The sequence below is a fragment of the Sceloporus undulatus genome, chromosome 2, assembly GCF_019175285.1.
Source record: "Sceloporus undulatus isolate JIND9_A2432 ecotype Alabama chromosome 2, SceUnd_v1.1, whole genome shotgun sequence".
Taxonomy (NCBI): Eukaryota; Metazoa; Chordata; class Lepidosauria; order Squamata; family Phrynosomatidae; genus Sceloporus; species Sceloporus undulatus.
The window spans coordinates 22,898,841-22,920,074 of NC_056523.1; the positions used below are offsets into that span (position 1 = coordinate 22,898,841).

The 21,234-nt window shown below is 43.3% G+C and overlaps 1 protein-coding gene across 4 annotated transcripts in view; it reads left to right on the forward strand.

The window, feature by feature from the left end:
- The window catches only part of MTMR14 (myotubularin related protein 14), a 97,638-nt gene that overhangs the window by 49,339 nt on the left and 27,065 nt on the right, over positions 1-21,234 (forward strand). For all 4 annotated transcript variants that reach the window (XM_042451509.1, XM_042451512.1, XM_042451511.1 and 1 more), the window contains exons 16-17: positions 4,151-4,289; positions 9,156-9,332. In XM_042451509.1, coding sequence (XP_042307443.1) covers positions 4,151-4,289; positions 9,156-9,332 — 316 coding nt within the window. The remainder of the gene's footprint in view (positions 1-4,150; positions 4,290-9,155; positions 9,333-21,234) is intronic.

Below are 21,234 nucleotides of genomic sequence, written 5' to 3' on the forward strand. Positions count from 1 at the left end.
TTATTTGTAATTGGTTTTTATACAGAAGGATAAAAGAGCAATATAATCAAGATCAAAAATTATATGGAATAGCTAAGGGAGAAGCCGAATTTGAAAAGATAATATTGCAAGAAGGGACTAAAGAAACTTCCAAAATATATCAACTACTGCTGAGACAAGAACTTGAACAGGAAAATATAAAAGACTGTATGATAAAATGGGCTCAGGAATTGGGACAAAATATCCAATTAGTACAATGGGAAAAAAATTGGACAAGACGAATGAAGCTTACTAAAAGCTATGCCCTTCAAGAAAATTTGATCAAAATGCAATTTAGATGGTATTTAACTCCGGAATTATTAGCTAAAGTTTCTAAAGAGTGTAGTAACAAATGTTGGAAGTGCAAGGAAGAGACTGGGACATTGATACATTGCTGGTGGAGGTGTAAAATGGTCAATAAATTTTGGTCTGAAGTCCACCAACAAATACAAAATATTTTGAAAGTAAAATTCGGGAAAGATCCTAAGATGTATTTACTAAATATGGTGGAGGATAGTGAATTAGAAAGAAAACACGGAAAAATAATATTTTATATGATCTTAGCTGCAAGGACTCTGTTAGCTTCTATGTGGAAATTGGAAAAGGTACCAGATATAAAATCATGGGTAATTAAGGTATATGAGTATATGGATATGGACAAACTAACCTGTTGGATAAATAAGGGGTCAACGGATAAGTCTAAGAAACAATGGGAACCGTGGATAAGGTATATGAAACAAGAAGAGGGGGATTACTCTGTCATTATATATGAATAATCTATAAAGTTAACAGATTAAATGGATAAAGAGACCATTTCACTTGGTAATAGTAAGTAAGGTACAAAAAAAAAAAGCAAAACAAAATGTAATAAGAAATAAGAAAAGATGAATTGAACTTGGTAAAGAAGGTAGTGATGGATTTAAGAATAATACATATAAAGAACAATGAGGATTATAAAGAAGATGTCTAAAGTGACAATTGATAAAGAACTATTTATTTCACAATTTTGATGAGAAGTCATGGAAGGATAATAATGGATAATTCAAATATTATTGGAATGTAAGAACACAATAAGATGTATTTTATTTATAAAAAATTAATAAAAAAATACTAAAAAAAAAAAAAAATACTGAATACTCTTTATTGTGCAGAGTATATAAAACATGTTTAATGTGAAGTGTGCTCTTTGTTTCTGGGACAGATGGAGAAGAATAGAATATCTTCCTCTTACAGATGGAAACTGAGGCAAAGAGGTGGTGGTAACTTACCCATGGGCTGGGTTGAGATTTAAATGCAGGCCTAGGTCCACTATTGGTTTGCTGAAACTTCATTTTCCATGGGCAGAGGTCATCTTGAAAGCTTTTTTGTTGTTTATGAAAAATGGAAGCTGATTCTTTTCTCCAAGATACCAGGGAGCCAGCAGCTGTGATTCTAGCCTCATTGTGATCTTTGCAGACTGCAGCTCTAGTTTTGCTCCACAATGAATGGTATCACAAGATAGAGGGGAGAGGAGAAAGTGCTATAGTAGCAATCTCTTCGTCCTTCTGAGAAAATGGATGCTATTTCTGGGTAAAACGTGGCAACTCTTATGTTCACTACTATAGATATCCTTGATGTAGTTTATTGACAAAACACTTCACTTGTCATCTTAACTATCACCCACTTTAAAATAGTTTTAAATGATGCAAAGTAAGCATATTTATTTATTTTAGCGTGTACATATATAGTAGACCTTCTTAGTATTAATGTATATGCTGATTGTTCTGGGGGATGAAGCAAAAGCTATGAAGTTCCATGGCTGACAATTTGAAATCTCGTATTACAGTGTCGCTTGTCCCCTGTGTCTGCCAAACAAAAAAGCACTACTGGTTTCTGAGATTTTAGCAGCCACTGCTCACACTCTTTCAAGCTTCTCTCTGGAGACTAAAACTTGCTTTAGAAAACAAAAACAAACCACAAAACACCAAGACACACCTTTTGGAGCCTAGTGGCCATTTTTGTGCTGATGGAGTGTCATTTCACATCATTTGCAACTCTCTGCTGAATGTGTTTGTACTGAGTGGGTAGAACAAGTTACCATTCCAAAAACTACAATTAGACTTGCCTGTGCTTTGTGTAAGACATAAATTCCAAAATCTACACCTAAATTCTTTCCGTGCATCACAGTCTTCCCTTATCTGGTGTCCTCGAGATGTTTTGTACTACAGCTTCTGCCCACCTGTAGCCAAGACATGACTGTTGGCAAGGCACAATGAGAGTAGTAGTCCACCCCACTTAGAGAGCACTTGTTTGTAGGCTGCTGTAACATAAACTGTGTGGTACAAATAAACATACATGCATGTTTCTCTTTCCAGTTCCAGCAGTGCTTTTAAGGAAGAAAAAGATGGTAGTTGGCAAAAATCTTCTCATGTCCCAGTTTCAAAGACTTTGCCAACTGTTGTTCAATAACTTTTGGATGTAGTTATTGGATAGTAGCTGGGAAAGGCTTTGGTAAGAGTCAGGGGTTTCCCAGCAGACAATGAGCACTAATCAATCAGATGATAATCCTCCTTTACAGACCCTTCCACCTGGAGGCCTACCACATGCAAATCACTCCTGCCTTCCCAGAGTCACACAGTATATACATACCCAACTCCTTCCCAGGCAAGCATTCTCTTAAGATGCCAGCCATAGATGTTGGCGAAACATCAGGAAGAAACTCTTCTAGAACATCTATTCAACATCTTTATCAATGACCTGGATGACAGAATTGGGAGCATACTTATCAAATTTGCAGATGATACCAAATTAGGAGGAATAGCTAATACCCCAGAGGACAGAATCAAAATTCAAAATGACCTGAATAGACTAGAAAGCTGGGCCAAAGCTAACAAAATGAAATTCAACACGGAGAAATTTAAGGTGCTGCACTTAGGGCAGAAAAATAAAATGCACAGATATAGAATGGGGGACACCTGGCTGAATGAAACTACATGTGAAAGGGATCTGGGAGTCCAAGTAGACCACAAGTTGAACATGAGTCAACAGTGTGATGTGGCAGCTAAAAAGTCCAATGCAATTTTAGGCTGCATTAATAAAAGTATAGTGTCTAGATCAAGAGAAGTAATAATGCCACTGTATTCTGTTCTGGTCAGGCCCCACCTGGAATATTGTGTCCAATTCTGGGCACCACAATTTAAAAAGGACGTTGAGAAACTGGAGCATGTCCAAAGGAGGGCGACTAAAATGGTGAAAGGTCTGGAAACCATGCCCTATGAGGAACGACTCAGGGAGCTGGGGATGTTTAGCCTGGAGAAGAGAAGGTTAAGAGGTGATATGATAGCCCTGTTTAAATATTTGAAAGGATGTCATATTGAGGAGGGAGCAAGCTTGTTTTCTGCTGCTCCAGAGAACAGGACCCGGAACAATGGATGCAAGCTACAGGAAAAGAGATTCCACCAAAACATTAGGAAGAGCTTCCTGACAGTAAGGGCTGTTCGACAGTGGAACACACTCTTTCCTCGGAGTGTAGTGGAGTCTCCTTCCTTGAAGGTCTTTAAGCAGAGGCTAGATGGCCATCTGCCGGGGATGCTTTGATTTGGATTTCCTGCATGGCAGGGGGTTGGACTGGATGGCCCTTGCGGTCTCTTCCAACTCTATGATTCTGTGATTCTAGAACATGGCCTGAAAACCCCACAAAAAATATAAAAGCTTTGTAAGAGGTTTTTCCCACCAACTCTCAACCTATTATAACAAGTTATAACATCCCTGCTGCTAAAGGTACCAAGCAATTTCTCAAGGGGTAGCAATGTCAGTCTTTCAACAGAACCAACTGTTCTGTCAGACTTTATTGCTCTGTGGCATGTGACTCTCCAGAACTGCTGGAGAAAATGGATGTTGTATATGGGCCATGGTAGACAGTCTTGAGCCATGGCTGTTACTGTAGTAGTAGCACCAGTTTCCCCAACTGCAACATTCCACCCTAGCCCGCTGATGGGATTGTGGTCCATTCCACTCACTGCATCTGTGGTTTGGTGCTTTGTTTGTTGTGTTTCTCCATGTGGATTTGTTCATGAACATTGGGATTGTTACTTTGGAAGTGGAGTGGAATGGGTGGGAAGAGAGCTGATCCAGTCTTATTTTTGTGTTACAGAACAGAGAGACCGAGGCAGCACCACCAGCTTGAGCAGTGACTTCTCGCTTGTGATGGAAAACTCTCCTGGAGCTGCAGGGAGTTTCACCTATGAAGCTGTGGAGCTGATGCCAGCAGGATCTCAAACACAGGCTGCTTGGTAAGTTATTACATATATCCATCTCTGCTTATAGCCTTGGGTCATCTGTATAGGAACTGGATACAAGACTTGATGTTGTAGCTTAAAAAAGTAACAACAACAACAAAAAAATCCTACACAATTGCCTTCAGGTTGGTATCCAGGTCTTGCACCTTCCTTAGTTGGGAACTTTCACTGGTGGTAGATCGGCATTGAGAAGTTTCAGTCATGCTGTGCTTCTGAGATTGCATCCTAGTGTAAAATTAGATGTTAGCAATGTCCCAAAAGTGGCCTCTGGAGTATTTTGCATAGGTTACCTATCATAGTAGAAATGACCCAGTACACATTCTCTCTCCTCCAAAGTGAGAGGATCCAAAAACATGAGTGAAGGAATCCCTTTTCTCAATTGGTTCTCCTTCCATTGTTCCAATTAGAGTTGAGAGTTGTAGAGTTGAGGCTCCTCTCAAACCTTTGACCCTTCCAGTCTTGAAGTGCAGGGGTTGTCAGGAGAAAGCAGGCAGAAATATTGCCTTATCTCCCATTCCTGTCAACCAGAGGCCCCAGCCTTTCTCCCAGCATCTTGGCAGTAAGTAGCTCAGCTCCTTAGACTGAAGCTGTCTAACATACAATTTCCAGTGCCATTCTACCATCTTCTAATCCAGGACATACAAACATTGGAGGGAAGCCTCTCCCCCCACAGGAGACTCTTTATGTAGGAGGGACTCCTAAAACTGCAGACCATTGTCAAAAACCTAGCATTGAACTCAATAGGAGAATGATCTGTAGGATTGTTAGCAGTGAAAGCAAAAAGTAACCAGTGTCACCTGAGGGCTGATTTCCTCCCCAGCCCTTCTTTCTCCTGGCCTTGCAGTCTGTGCTAGAGCGGTCCTAGTCAGTTTTTTGCCTCTAGCAGCATTCCCACATGACATGAGGGGCGGGAGCTTAGGGCTGGGGATTTCACAGCCTTGTTGCGGGCTTGCCCTGCTCAGTTTAATTTTTCTGTCTTCTCCCCAAGCATGTGTGCTAATGATATTTTACAGTGCAATTATTCTGAGCTAAATCGGGTTTGTGCTGAGAGGCAGCTGGAAATCCTGTGGGTAACAGTGAACCCTCTGCTTGCAGTTGTCAGGCTGCTTCTTAAAGTACTCTGTGTGTGTGCATGTGTGTATCTCTGTGCATAGTATGGGAAGGATGGAAACAGGGTCCCTGCTAAGTTTGTTCAGCACCCCTCATGAAACTCTTGTGTGCACAATAGTGAATACTCAGAAACTGACCATGAGTACCATACAGGCAGCAGTGCTATCAAACTCCTCATTAGTAGCTGAAGAATGTTCTGGGTCACCTTAGTTGGCTGTAGGAGTATCTAGAATTTTGAACTAAGAGATAGTGATTCTGTAGCCAGAAGACTCAGATACTGTTACTAAGACAAATTGTTGGAATTGGGTAGCAAACTTTATTGATGGCCCTACTTCTGGTGATGCTCTTGAATGGGCAAAAATAGAGCACTCATAATTTAGCAGCTTATTTTGCACTATAAGTTGATTTTTAAATTCTTATATTCAAAAGAGAATCTCTGTGATACTTTATAGGTCCTTGCTTCTTTTTCTGTAAATGCCATCTTTCCATTTCTCCGTCTCTTATCATATGCATAGATGGTCCAGATCCAGTGGAGGCCTTGTGTGCTCTTTGTGGGTAGCTTAAATTAGGAAGTGATCGCTCGATGAATAGTAATAAAACCAGTGTGCATTGGGACAGTGGCTAGGGATTATCAGCAAAGGTTTCAGAGTTAAACCCAGGGTTGCAGGGAGAGACAATATATTGCCTATGGGCCATGTACAACACACCTGTTCTAATGGTCCTTAAAGGCCCCTCCTATCAGTACTGTTGTGATGCCAATAAAAAGCCCTTATTTTATTTTTTTTAAACAAAGGCAAAATTAGGTGCAGGGAAATGTGCTACCTTATTTGGGAGCCAATTAGATCCCCTGGAATCCTCCAGATGTGCCAGTTACTTCCCAAACAAGGTGACCCCACACAACTCATTTTAAGAGAGAGGTGTTTTTTTAAAAAGTGAAAACGTTTCCCCCCCATAGCATCAATGAAATTGAACAGCTTTGGAGTGAGTAGCTCCTGGTGGGTGGGGGTGGCACTGTTCCCTTGTAACACTGGCAATTACTTACCCCTAATATAAACTGAATAAAAACCCAGTGGAAGACCTGTATCTCACACCTACATGCTTAAAGAGCAATTGTTTAAAGACATTTATTTGCCTCTTCAGATTTCCATACTGGAAATATGAGGGCTAGAGCTTTGCTCTTAAAATGAAACCAGAGATTGCTAAACTCTGCAGTGGGACTTGTATCCTCAATTTCACATCATAATGGTAGTCTATGGTTTTTAAAGCCCTCAGTTTGACATGGATGTGGTGGCCAAAGTGTTGTAAGGCTGGCAGAGGCAGTGACTACCTCAGGCAACTTGGCACAGGTAGGATCAGGGGGAAGGTGGCACGTCCTCCAAGCAAGGAGACCATTTTTAGCTGCCAGTTCTGTTTGTGTTCTCTTTTTCTCACCTCCCCCTCCTGCTCAAGCTGGGACAGTTGCAGAAGCTGCGGGAAGCCCTGTTCTGTTTTTAAAAGCCTCCTTTTTTTTAATTGCCTCTCTTCCCTGCCTGCCTGCTTGAGTGCCTGTGGCTGTGTTATTAGGCACTTCATTAAGTCCCGCGCACAATGCAGCAATCACAAGGCAACGAGAGCAGAAAGGTTCTTGAAAGCTTGTCCCACTGTCTTACACTTTCTGAGAGCAAGTTGTTGAGGGTCTTCCGAGGAAATCCTGGGGTTTGCAGAGAGCCCTTATTATTGTGCACAGCCAGGGGTAATAAGCCAGCCTTCTGATAATCGCTCAGCATGCAGCTGGAGAATCGGGGGTGGCTGAAAGATTGGAGTAGGGCATGTATGGCTGCAGAGAGCAAGAGAGGCAGGTTCAAATCTCCTGGTTGTCAAGGGCTGGCTCATACAAAATGTACCCCCAGCCAAACTCAAGAGAAATCACACCCTCTCCTTAGTCCCATGCGTGTCTGCAACTGAACAGGGCTTCTGTTTGGGTGAACCTGGCTATATCTTGAGCCAGCCTAGAGATATTTCTGTGTTTGCAGCACCTGAAGCAAAGGGATCACTGTGCAGTCTGCTTCTAGACAATAGTCTCATTGACTCAGTCATCTCACTTTGTCTACATAACATGTACAGGTATAGGAGAACCTTTTCAGACAGCATTCGAAGGCTGTCTGATGGAATGATGTGGAAGGAAAGGAAGTCATTTTATGTGGCCTGTGTCACCATACTGTTTCTGCTCCTTCGCTTCCACCTTCTATGTGCCGGGAAACTAAATTTCTACCAGCAGAATTGATTATGCAAATTTTCACACTTTTACATTTTTATCTACTTTCAAAATGTAATCTACCTTTAACCTGTCATTTTTTAAAAAAAAGAAAATGCTTGGACTATAGAGGAGGAGAAAAAGAGATGGGGTAGGGATTTGTGGGTATGAGAAATGTGGAAATGGGGGTTATGAGGGGAATTAGAGGTCACTGAAATGTGCAGGGCATGGAGATGTCACTTCTGAGTGAGCCAGTGGAAGTTCAACCCAGTGTTGGATTGTCTTATCCACTCAAAAAACACTTTAAAGGTTTGCCTCACCACATCAGTGCTGGGAGATCAAAACAGTGAATCCCAGTAGCAGCCACAAAGGCCCTGCTGTCTTGGGAACATGAATGAAGGACCACAGAATATGCAGAGTTTGTCTTGTCTGGTCTCTAAGGAGCTGGGATAGCATACTTTAATGTCTAAGAACAAGAACTCTTAAGCTCAGGCTAACAAGGTACCTCTGGGTTCCCTCAGGCTCAGTCTTCTCATCTGCAAAATGGAGACAATAATACTGATCTTCCTTTGCAGACTGATATCCGCCTAATGTATTAGACTGTATACTAAAAATACTGCACAGTATGTTCTAGGGATTTTTTAAAGCACTGTATAAATACCCCCTTTGGTCATCTTAAAGCTGTGTGGCTAAAATCTTATATTTAGGAGGGCTTCTGTGATACAAATAGCTTTCAGCTCCTGTGTTGAATAGTGATTTGTGTGTTTAATGTGCAGCACTGAATTGTTATGTTACTGGAGGATGTTTTAATTGTTTTAGTGGCTGCCTGTCCTTCAGTATTCTGCTAATGTTTTTTTTAAATAATTTAGCAACTTTGGTTTAATTGTGTTTAACATATTTGTTCCCTTGAGCCTTTTTCGTGGAAAGTGCTGTTAGCTCTGGCTCTTAGTGAGTCAATCCTCAGCTCTAGTTGAATGCCTAAGCTTTTTGAAAATCCTGGGTGTGCCCTTTTGGTAAAGGGTCAAGGGATTTATTTGCCAGTTGAAATAGTATCCTGCCCAGCTCAGATCTTGGAAAATTACTTCTAAAAAAATTACTGCTGCAGTTAAATGGGGGGGGGGGGGCAACTTCCCCAGTCCTTAAAACTAAAGTTGTTATTTTTGAAAAACCATCTCATTGCTACAAACCATTAACCAGTAGTTCAGAATGAACCGTCCTGTCAGCCACTTCACTGTCATCTCAGTATCAATGGCAGCGCACAAGGTACCGCACAAGCCAACATGAGAACCATGATATTTCTCCTCTGCCATTGAGTGTGGCCATCCCCTGTAAACATAACTACTGTTCACCACAAAAGGAGTAAGATTATCTCTCAGTAAGATACAGTCGTAACTTGTATACAAATTATAATGTTGTATTCTTGGATAAAGGGGGTTAATTACAAGTAATGAGTTGTATGTAACTTTGTTACTTCCAGGCCCATCCCAACTCCCTGTGTGTATGTGTTGTCCTTACAGGAGGAAGAATTGTGCATCCTCCCCTCAAACAGTTCTGTGGAGCCGGGCACAACAGCCTGAAGACAAGCTGCCTCTCCAGGGAGTGCTTGAAGCAAGGTCCTCTAGTTCCTCCTCTTCCAACCATTCGGATAATTTCTCAAGACTGGGCAGCAGTCCACTGGAAGTACCCAAGGCCAGGTGAGGTGCGAGTAAGGCTTGTATTTTGTAACAGTAAGTGGTAAGGGGAAGCAAGAGGGTGGAGGAACTGGGAGGCCTGTGAAACAGCACAATCAGTATGAGCACAGCAGGTAAGTGGGACTACAGTGGAAGTGGCCATGTCGATATTTGAGAAGACCTCTGTATATTCCTGTCAGCAGATGAAATCCTGATTTTTTCATCTGAAAAAAAAATATGTACACTCAGAAGAAATCCATCCTTTAGATACAAATGTCCATTTATTTAAGGAATGGGGTGTGTGTGTGTGTGTGTGTGTCTTAGAAACTTATCACCAAGTGCTCCTGTTAGAAAACATGCTGGAAAAAGTGAATGGTGTGCACCTTCTTGTCTCTTGCATTACAAATACAGTTAAAGTGACAATTTGCTGCTCTACTAATGGCCAGATTTTGCTGCCTGGGGAGCTGTTTTCACTGCCTGATGGTACAGCTGGCTCCTGACTGATGAAAATTGGAATTAGAGTAAGGGTGCTAAGATTGGTGATTAGTGACTTTTATTGGCTGTGGGTCTGGAAACCATAACCATATGAGACGAGCACAGTATACTGAATTGAACCAGCTGCCCTAGTTAGTTTTACTCAACTCACTTTTTGTGCTTTGGAACTTCATATAATTCACAATTTTCAGAACTCCTTCTTTGACCATGAGGTCTAAAAGCCTAATTTTTTTTAAAAATAGATTTTTTTTGTGATGCTAAGTTCAGTTTCTAGATGTATGTGTCTGAAGTAAATCTATGGATACAGGGAAATGAATATCTAACATAGTTCCCAGCTTTTTACAAATCTTCCCATTACATGCCTGACTCTTACTTCTTCCACAGAAAGGGATGTTAAAGGACTATGTAGGTTATCTTGGACATAGTTAGGAAAGGACTGGGTGAAAGCATAAATATGTGTCTCTGCGTGATGTAAATGTGATATTTGGGCAGTTGGCAGAGTTGGTGGAGGAAAGGATCTCACACAAACTTGAGCAGGGTGGAGGAAGGGTTTTTTCTGTATGGCACAGGTAGAAGTTAGTGCCGAATTGCTGGGGACCCTTGCAGTGTTGGGCAGGCATGTTTCTCTTCTTCCCTACCCCATGGTGTTCAGTTCATTAAAAAATCCTTCAAATGCTTAAATGTGGTTAAAAAGGATAGAAAAGCCTGGAGAGGAAGCCAAAAATTACATAGTGTTTGCATCTAAAATGAGCTAAATTATGGGAGAGTTGCATAGGACATGATCATATAAACCAGTACTGTCTAGTTGTTTTCCTGTTGGAGCTTGGAAAAAGCTGGGTTCAAGACCCTGCAGACATAGTATACCCTCAGAAGAAAGCAGACAAAACTCAGTATAGAAGTCATAAAATTCAGAAGTTAGATAGGCAGTAACTACCTAAAATTGATGGATAAGATATGATGTGGAGGGCTAGCTCTGAGACTAATGGGAAATGGAGGGGTTTTTATAAGTGGCAGTAGAGAAGCAGATGCTGAAAGGGCCCTAATGCTGTGTAAGGTCTGACTTGTAGCTGTGAATGTGAGGTGAATGTCTCAGCTGCTCAGAATCCTCTGGAGGTATAAAGCATACATGATTGAATGCATTACTAAAAGTGCAAGGCTCTTGATTACAATAGGAACCAAAAACCACCTTGCATCAAATACCATTCTTTTGGAGGGAAGATGAATTTGGAAAGACAAAGCTATGAAAAATAAAAGCAGAAGAATAATAACCAAGTTTGAACTAAAAAGAATCTCCAATCAGTAAGAAGAAAAACCATGATTACAAAAAAATGAACCACATAGCAAAGGACAAATTAAACTGAAATCTCCTTAAAATACCAGTGGGAAAAATACAGCTTAGTGTGCAGTAATACTGTTTCAAGTTTAGGCTATCTGTTCAAGACTGTTCTCTCCTACCTGCTCATTGGTTTACTCTTCTAGGGGCAGATGTTGTCTTTTTGGCCGCCTTTTAATATTAGAATTTGGGGTGGGGAGGCAGAGTAGAAGGAAACAGTCCTCATGTCCCTTCCATTTGAAAAAGAAGGTAGTTTAGGATCCTATGCAGAAATTTTATTTTATTTTTTGTGGTAGTTCTGAATTTGGAGATTATCTGAACTACAGAAATCTTTCAAATTGGTTTTAGCTGCATTGTAAAAATTTTAAAATCAGGTTTGCATTTGACTGATCTGCACACATGTATGTATATGTGTATATGTGCATGCATCTTGGCGCTTATGAAGTCATGGTTTTTAGGGATTTTGTCTTGTGCAGGGGATTTTTGTATGCTGTTCAGAACTGTGCTTGGATTAGGTGTAGTGCATTTTAAAATAAAGTTATGCAACTAAGCTCTTGCTTCCTAAATCCATACTGGAAAGTGCATAAAAGGAATATTTCTTGTGGCTTTTCCCCAAGCATAGTAAGATACTATACTACAGCTCTTCTCAGCAGATCTGTAGTGAACTCACCTGGATGTTGCATTGTCTTTGATTATTTTAAAATTAGGGATCATTAACTTTTAAGTTTTCTAGTTCCATTGTTTCTTAGCTCAGGAACAGGCAAACGTTGTTTAACAAAGTTTGCTACTTAATAAAAGATTATAAAGTCATAGTTAACTTCTAGGCAAGTCTCCCCTGTTGTTACCTATGGAAAGAAAGAAAGAAAGAAAAAGGTAGTTGCATTGTTTGTTTGCTATTAGGTGGTGCTAATTCTTGTCTGAGAGCTAGCATGGTGTAGTGATTTGAGTGCTGGATTAAGACTCTGGAGAACAGGGTTTTAATCCCTGCTCAGTCATGGAAACCCACTGGGTGATCTTAGGCAAGTTACACTCTCTCAACCTCAGAAGAAGGCAAAAACAAACTCCTCCTGAACAAATGTTTCCCAGAAAATCACATGGTAGGGTTGCATAAGTCGGAAACAACTTGAAAGTATACACCAACAGATTCTTGGCCATTCATTCAGCTGTATTTTTTAAAAATCTATTGTTTTGTTTGTGTGTGTGTTTTGTGCTTGGTGATATCTAAAAGTGGTGAATGGGGAGAGATTTGTATGAGAGGAAGGCTCAAGTAAAGCCTTTCTCATAGAGTCTTGAGAGATCAATGAACTCCCAAAGCACAAGCTGGAAAATACGGTATGAGACACATCAGTGATTACCAGGCTGCACCTTGTCTCTTTCAACATGTAATCACAAAGGCTCAAAATCCGCTCCTTTTATAGGGAGGAAGCCAAGTATCCTCAGAGTATTTTAACAAGATCCCATACTTGCACACCAATACCACATAAAATTGCTATTCACAAATAGTTTGGAGTCACAAACATCTGACATAGATCAGAAATGACCACTTGGAAGCTCTGAGTTGATGGGGAGAGAGCCCTGGTGGCGCAGTGATTAAATGCCTGTACTACAGCCACACACTCACAAACCATAAGGTTGCGAGTTTAATCCCAGCCGAGGAAACCTTAAAGTGAACAAGGTTTGGCTAAAAGTCCTGAAGAGTGGCAAGATCAAGACTCAACAAATTGAAATGAGAAATCTCCCAGCAGACAATGAGCGCTATCAAGCAGACACTAATCCTCTTTTGCAGACCCTCCCACCTTGAGGCCTGCCATTAGCAACTAAACAATACACATGCAAATCACTCCTGCCTTTCCAGGTCACACAAAATATATACCCAAATCCTTTCTAGGCAAACATTCTCTGAAGATGCCAGCCACAGATGCTGGTGAAACGTCAGGAAGAACATGGCCACATAGCCCGAAAAACCCATGAGAAACTAAATTAGCTTACACTTTGTAAACTGCTTAGGGAGTGCTTATGTGCACTGATAAGCAGTACAGAAAAGTACTTGCTATTGCTATTGATACCTGCCTGGCTTCCATTGTTCTAAGTGGTAATAGAGCTGGGGACATTTCCTCAGCAGTGCTGATTCATCCAGTAGCCCTTCAGTGGTGGGAAGACACTCTAAAGACTATGGCACCTTTGGCATATCAGGTTTCAAAATGTGCTCCTCCTGCTCAAGAACTGTGCCTTGTACGCAGCTTGAGTGTGGCCCATGGAGTACCATTTCTTGAGCAAGTCAATAGGAAGTAGTTTTGTCCTCAGTTCCAGTTAGTATTCAGTGTGCCCCTTCTGAGCCAGCTAGCAACTCTCCCTCTATGGAAGTGGGGTGATATCCCGAAAATGGCAGCTTCTGTGACAGAAACCTAGTTGATGCCTTGTTATATCAGTCAAGGCATCATTTCTTCTCAATCTGCTTTTCTTTTCTTGTTGTTGTTTTAAATTGGAGCTGCTAGTGCCGAGAGGGAGATATCCAGCCTGTACAAAGCCTGCCATGGAGGTCAGTGGACCCCACCATGAGAACTGTTCTGAAAAGCATCCGAACTATCTTAGTTCACTGACTGGAGAGGGTGGGGGTTTCTTTCCTGGTTTGGGACCACCTCTCTCTTGCCCATGAGGAGGAAGAGGAAGGAAGGAAGGAAGTTGTTTACATTGGCGGGTTACAGACGGGCAGGGGAGGACGTCTTGGAGGTGTATTCAGCTGAATACGGAGCCTCCAGACGGCCCGCCCCGGGGGCGTGCTTCAGGTGTTGGGGCTTCCACACGGGGGGCAATGAAGACGCCTCACCTGGGTCCGTTTCGGACCCGTAGCTTCCATACCGCCGCCTCGGAGGACGCCGCAAAAAAAAAAGCAGCTTCCGCACGGGCGGCCCAAACCGTGGCTTTTTTTTTCTTTTGCCGGCTGGTGGATGCGCAGCTGCGCAGCTGCGGCGCTCAGCAGCAGCAAAAGAAAGCCTATGGGCACATTTAAAGCGCCCAAGCCCCTTTAAACTTTTTCCCCCGCCCTGGCCAAGAACAAAGGTGGTCTCCTGCCAGCTGGTGATCAGCTGGTGTTGGCATCCTTGTCCGCTTGCACAGTTGCCAATGTCACCAGCATCATGGATGCCTCCTCTCCTTTGTTCCCTGTGGTTTTCCTGAAGCTGCAATCCACAGCCGCGGCTGTCGCCGCTGCCACCGCCGTCTTCCCCGCCTCCTCCGCCCCCTCCGCCTCCATTGCCGCTGCAATGGAAGTCCCATCATCCACCACCATGACAGCTGCAGACTTGGATGACAGCAGCAGTGATGATGATGATGGCACAGAACAGCGAACGGCAGTGGCTGCCATAGTGCTTGATCAGGCTACTGTTGGCGGTGCTATGGCCCTGGCCAGAGTGGCACGTCTCCGCCGATGCTGGAAGGTCCCTGCATCTCAAGACTTGTGATGGCTAGTCTGTTGGGTCTGATGCTTCCATCACTTTTAATGAAAGCATGCAGCTCCTTGTAAAAGGGCAGGGGGGCGCCCTTCGTAGTACCTCTGGCCAGGGCATCTCTGTATTGTTTGTATTGAGATTTCAGCAAATTGCATTTTCGGCGACACTCCTCCAAAGTTCTGTTGTGGCCCTTGGCTCTCATGGCTTCTTCCACTTCTCGATATGTGTCAGCATTCAGGTAAGACTGCTCCAGTTTCTGCAAAATGTTTGGCTGGGACCATATAGCTATCAGGTCAGCCGTCTCAGTATGAGACCAAGACGTCCCCCTGCCTTTTTTCGGGGTGCTGGTGGATGGCTGAGCCATCCTGCCTGGTGACAAAGGGGAGCCGCCACACAGCTGTGCCAGGAGCAGCCGAACTGTGCCCGTTCCCAGGTGAAAATGGCGCAGGAATGTGTGTAGGGGGTCACTTTAAATTCCAAACTTTCCCTTATCACTTTCTACAACCAAAACATCCGCCGGCAAAACTTACAACTTCCCGCGATTCTAACAACGCATGCGCACAAGTGGCTCTAGGGTTAGGGTTACGAGACTTAAAATGCGCCGCAGCTGTGCCGCAGCTTCCACAGCTGCATGGCAGCGGACGCTGCAATTAAAGCCTGACTGCATACCGCACATGTCCCGGACCCCGACCCATTATGCGACGCAGCTGACATGGAGCTTTTAAACCGGCAGCTTATATTTGCGGCGTAGCAATTCTGACGTATCGGTGCAGCAGCTTACAGATGGAGATGTGCAGGTACGCCGCAAATCAAAAAGAAGCGGAAAAACCAGCACCTTTTTAATGCCGCTTCTTCCCGCTTGGGGCGTGCGGGGGGCGTGTTCATGACGGCATTCAGGTAAGGCCCGTCTGAAGGCTCTACCTTCATGACGTCATGAATACACCCCTTTTTGCCCGTCTGTAACCCGCCTTTGTCAACCAAGCACTGACTGAGAGTGCTTTCTTGTTCCTCCTCTTTACTCAGTCCCTAGTTTTGAAGAGTTCCACTTTGGTCAGAGACCATCAGAGTAGGCAAGCACACAACCTGATATCATCTGGGGTCCACAGAACTAGCAGTGTGAGATCTGTCCTGCTGTCTGTGATAGACATGATTACATCTGGGGGTTTTACTTCATGAGTAGCATGTGCTCTTCCAGTGACCTGTGGACCATCCTTCTCTTGTGTTGGGAAAGATGCTTTATAACATCTTCAGTGTCTGTGTGAGGAGCCCTGGATACTGCACCCTGAAATGATAGTCGTTTTTGGATGCTTTGTGAGGGGATTTTAAGCAGCTTGGCCGAAGATGGTTTTCCAGATTCAACAGTTTGACCACTGCTGATTTATTATGGAAAGCAAAGGAGCTACCCAGCTGGCATTCCCTCTTGGAGGAGCAGCCTGGTATGAGGGCAGGTCCTGGTCCCTACCATGTCAACCAATGTTGTGCCATGGTGCTAAAGTTTCCACTCAGAGCAAACAAAGCATGTCACCTTTGGAAGGGAGGAGATGGCTGTGTGTGGCTTTCCAATCTCCTGGACCCGTGGCCATGGCAACAAAACACTTAGCATCTGCTGCACTGCACTGGAGAAGCAGGCATTCCAGTAGGCCAGCAGCTACTACAATAGGTAACTTAATTGGATACCTGCCATTTTCTGTGCGTATTGACAGGCAGGAGGCAGGCAGGCAAGTCACGAAGGGTTGTTGGAAAAGGAAGCGTGTGGGAGACGGCTGTGTATCTTGGGAGAAGGAAAAGAAGCAGTTCCTTATTGGATTTCCTCCCAAATCCCAGGTCCCCAAGGGAAGGGTCTCCAATTTTACAGACAAACTAGCAGTCTCTGAGGATGGAAAACCCATGGTTATCTGTTTCTGCAAGCCAGAGCAGAGAACTTTAATTGAAGCCAATAAACATAGTTAAGCTGGCAAGCGCTTGCATCCCAGCATCCATGCTGCCTAAACTGTGAGTGAGTGCAAGGAAATGGCATTGCTCAATCTTGCCCTGTGGGAGTTTGTCTGCTTTCTGAACAGCAGGGATGAGGAAACCTTGAGTGCCCAGTAGATTAAACTCAGCCTCTTTCTTCTTCCCCACCTGGCCCTAAAGAACCCATTTAATGATCAGCCTTCCCACACACCCCTAACCTCATTATCTCCATTTAGTCGGCATGTCCCCTGATAGAAATGAACTGTTACACAAGAGCTTACTTACCTGTAAGTACATGGCTGCCTAACTGCTATATTTGTGGCATGGAAAATCTTGTTCCCCGCTTCCTGGTGGAAGCTTCATGTGTGTGCAGGATTTTTTCCCTTCATAAAGAGACATCTCCATTGTGGATAAAAAATACCTCTCACAAAAAAGTAATCCTAATAAGCAGCTAATCTGAAAATGCTCTGTAACACACACACACGACTGGTAATCACCCCGGGGCAAACAATCTTTTCTTAACTATGGATCATACTAAGCCAGTGTGGTACTGTTTGCATGTCATTATTGGCCAGACTATGAAAAATGGGCTTTCTGGGCAAGCTTGTGTTCCACAGTGGTAATTTGCTTAAGGAGCAAAAGGAGAAGAAGTGTTTGCGTCTAGGCAGTGGGATTAACACCATGGAAGATGCGCACAGGGCACTAATGCGGCTTTAACAAACTGGTTAAGCCGCATCTGAATGCACTTTTGCTAAACCTATTAAACAAAGCTGGTGCAATGTACTTGGATTTGCAGAGGAACTCTGGTTTCAGAAACAGCATTGCCAGAAGGTAAAGTGCAATGCTGCCTGGCAGAGCTTGGGAAAATTACTTTTTGCATTACAACTTACAGAATCCCTCAAATAGCCATACAACATAGGGGTTTTGTGGACTGTAGTCCAAACACTATAACTCTGGAGTTCAGTTCCTTGCTAGGCCATGAAACCCACTGGGTGATCTTGGGAAAGTGACGTTCTGACAACAACAGCAATAAAACTGTTCACGATAAGAACCACATTGCAAACATATGATGGCAAAGGACCCATGCAAAAGAATTCCAGAAAAAAATAATCACCATGTGCTTCATAGACTACAGCAAAGCATTTGACTGCACAGTTCACCAAAAGCTATGGATGGCTCTTAAGGTCATAGGAGTGCCACCACATCTGATAGGAGAAATCTGTACTTTGTTACGACCGAATTTGAAGAAACAGAATGGTTCCCAGTTAGAAAGGGGGTCAGGCAAGGCTGCATTCTATCTCCCTATTTGTTCATCATGTATGCAGAAAATATCATATGAAGAACAGGTTTAGACTCAGAAGAAGGAGAAGTGAAGATAGCAGGAAGGAATATCAACAATCTAAGATATGTGGACAATATCATACCACTAATAGAAAACATCACAGGCTTGGAACAATTACTAAGGAAGGTCAGAGATGAAAGTGCAAAGGCAGGCTTGTTAGTGAACGTAAAGAAAACAAAAATAATGACCACAGAATAAATACATAAATTCTGCCTAGCTGATGAAGAAACTGAAATAGTAAAAGAGTACCCTTACCTAGGATCAAGCATTGATTAGAAAGGAGACTGCAATCAAGAAATAAGAAGACTAATAATGGGAAGGGCAGCTATGAAAGAACTAGATAGGACCCTAAAGAGTAAATGAACACTAAAATTAGAATTGTCCAAGTCACTGTATTCCCAATCACCCTGTATACATGTAAGAGCTGGACAGTGAAAAAAGTGAATAAGAAGAAATCAACTCATTTGAGATGTGGTGCTGGAGAAAAGTGCTGAGGATACTGTGGACCAAAAAGACCTTGAACAGATCAAGTCTTAATTCTCCCTGGAAACCAAAATTGAGGCTGTCATACTTTGGCCACAACCTGAGAAAGCAGGACTCATTAGAAAAGACTTTAATGCTAGAAAAGGTAGAAGGAGGTAGAAAGATAGGAAGACTGCACACCAGATGGATCAACTCAAATCAAAGAGGTTACGGGCATGGATTTGCAAGAACTAATCAGGACAGTGGAGAATAGCAGGTCTTGTAGATGTCTCAATCCATCGTATCGCCTCAATTTGGGGCTGACTCAAGGACAGTTAACAACAAACTGGCCACCATCCTTGTCTATATAGTCTTTTTAAAAACCAGAACCTGAACTAAGTGGGGCCCTAGGAGGTGTGGGGCCTGCCAGGCTTACTCCAAAGTTCCCATTTGTGCAATTTGCTAATTTGTTGCAGTTTCCTACATCCTCCATGATGGATGGGGAACCTCAGGCCCTTGGATTGAATTAACCTTTCTGGGAGTTTGCACAAATGGCATGGACTGGATGAGGGAAAACAGACTCAAATTGAATCCAGGTAAGACGGAGGTACTTGCTGTAGGGACCCCAATCCGGGAATGGAGCTATGTTCTGGACGGGGTCACATCTCCCCTGAAGGACTCTGTTCGCAGCTTGGGGGTGCTCCTTGACTTGTAGCTTCACTTGACAGCTCAGGTGGATGTGACAGTCAGGAGCACCTGTCATCAGCTTCGGCCGATATGCCAGCTGCACCCCTTCCTTGAGCCAGGAGAACCAGAAAGAGTAGTACATGCGTTGGTAATCTCTCGACTTGACTTCTGTAACGCGCTCTACATGGGGCTACCCTTATGCCAAGTTCGGAAACTTCAGTTGGTACAAAATACGGCAGCCAGATTGGTCGCGGATCCATTGAGATGTGACCATATAGCACCTGTATTGAAATCCCTTCACTGGCTCCCAATCAGTTTCTGGGCATGGTACAAGGGGTTGGTTATTACCTTTAAAGCCCTACATAGCTTGGGTCCAGACCACTTGCGAGAACACCTTCTTCCATACAGTCCACCCCACACCCTTCAGTCCTCTGGGAAAAACTTATTACAGCTTTAAAAAAATCAAGATTATCTGCTATGACCCACAGGGCCTTTCCCACTACTGCTTCTAGACTATGGAATGACCTGCCGGAGGAGATCTGCCATCTTACCACCTTGATGGTCTTTAAGAAGGCCGTAAAGATGGATCTCTTCCGGCAGGCCTTTCCTAATTAGTCAACCCCCTCCCCCCAAGCAAGTCTCCTGTCTGCCCTGCAAATATAGACTATCCCGCCCCTCTTTGTCTTTTATTATATTTGTTCTAGAAGATGGCATTTATATACACTACTGTACTGATGGTAGCTTGTTTAACTTAAGCCGTCTGAGGGCTCGCACCAAGACTCTAAACTATCTAGTCCGTGAGCTGCTTTTTGCTGACGATGCTGCCCTCATTGCTCATACGGAAGCAGCTCTGCAGCGCCTAACATCTTGCTTTGCTACAGCTGCAGAGCTCTTTGGGCTGGAAGTCAGCCTGAAGAAAACGGAAGTTCTCTACCAGCCTGCACTACAGGAAGAACACTACCATCCTCATGTCACTGTAGGCAAATCTGTGCTTAAGTCTGTCCAGCAGTTCACCTAACTGGGAAGCATCATCTCCTCAGACGCTAAGATTGATAAAGAGATCGATCACAGATTAGCAAAGGCATATAGTGCATTCGGAAGGCTTCACAAGAGAGTCTGGAGTAACAAACACCTGCACAAAATCAGTGTGTATAGAGCCATTGTACTGTCTAGTCTCCTTTATGGGTCTGAAACATGGATCACCTATCGCCAACACCTACGACTCCTCGAACGCTTTCATCAGCACTGTTTACACACAATTCTAAATATACACTGGACTGACTATGTGACAAATGTTGCTGTCCTTGAGAGCAGGGATCACCAGCATTGAGGCCATGCTATTGAGAACGCAGCTGCACTGGGCAGGACATGTTTCTAGGCTGAAGGATCATCACTCCAAAATAATACTCTACGGTGAACTCGCCACAGGTCAGTGTAAGAGGGGTGGCCCAAGGACTCCCTGAAACAACATCTCAGGCTTGGCCAAATCAATCAATGGTCCGCCCTGGCCTCGCATAGGGAGGCATGGAGACGCACTATCCACGATGCTGCAGCCTTTTTTGAAAACTCACGCCAAATGAGTCTCGAACAGAAACGACAATGCAGAAAGAATCACAACCCAGAAACATCACCCAAGGAGACATTCTGCTGTGCTTTCTGCAACTGGACTTGTTTATCTCAAATCGGCCTTTTTAGTCATCAAAGCGCTTGTAGAAAGCGTGGGATGAGTCCTTCCTGAATCTTCATTCGCGAAGAAAAGCCAGAGAGAGAGAGAGTCATATTTACTCTTATTATTATTACTCTGGTTCCTTGATAGTAATTTTTTTTAATTGGGTTGGAGGGGACTTGTTTTAATAGTAACTGATATTTTACTCTATTGCATTGTATGGTTTGTAAAATGTTGTAACCCGCCTTGATTCCTTGAGAAAAGGCGGGCTATAAATAATAATAATTATTATTATTTTATATGCTCCTTTTTGAACAGAGGCTGGATGGCCATCTGCCGGGGGTGTTTTGACTGCATATTCCTGTACAGCAGAGGGTTGGACTGGATGGCCCTTGGGGTCTCTTCCAACTCTATGATTGGTAGTTTGCCAGCTTTTATACAGGTTTTTCCCCAATTGAGACATTTGAAATGCTTCTCTTGAAGGCTTAATTCCTGACAGCAAGAACTTTGAACTCAAATGTGTTATCTTGGGTCCTGTC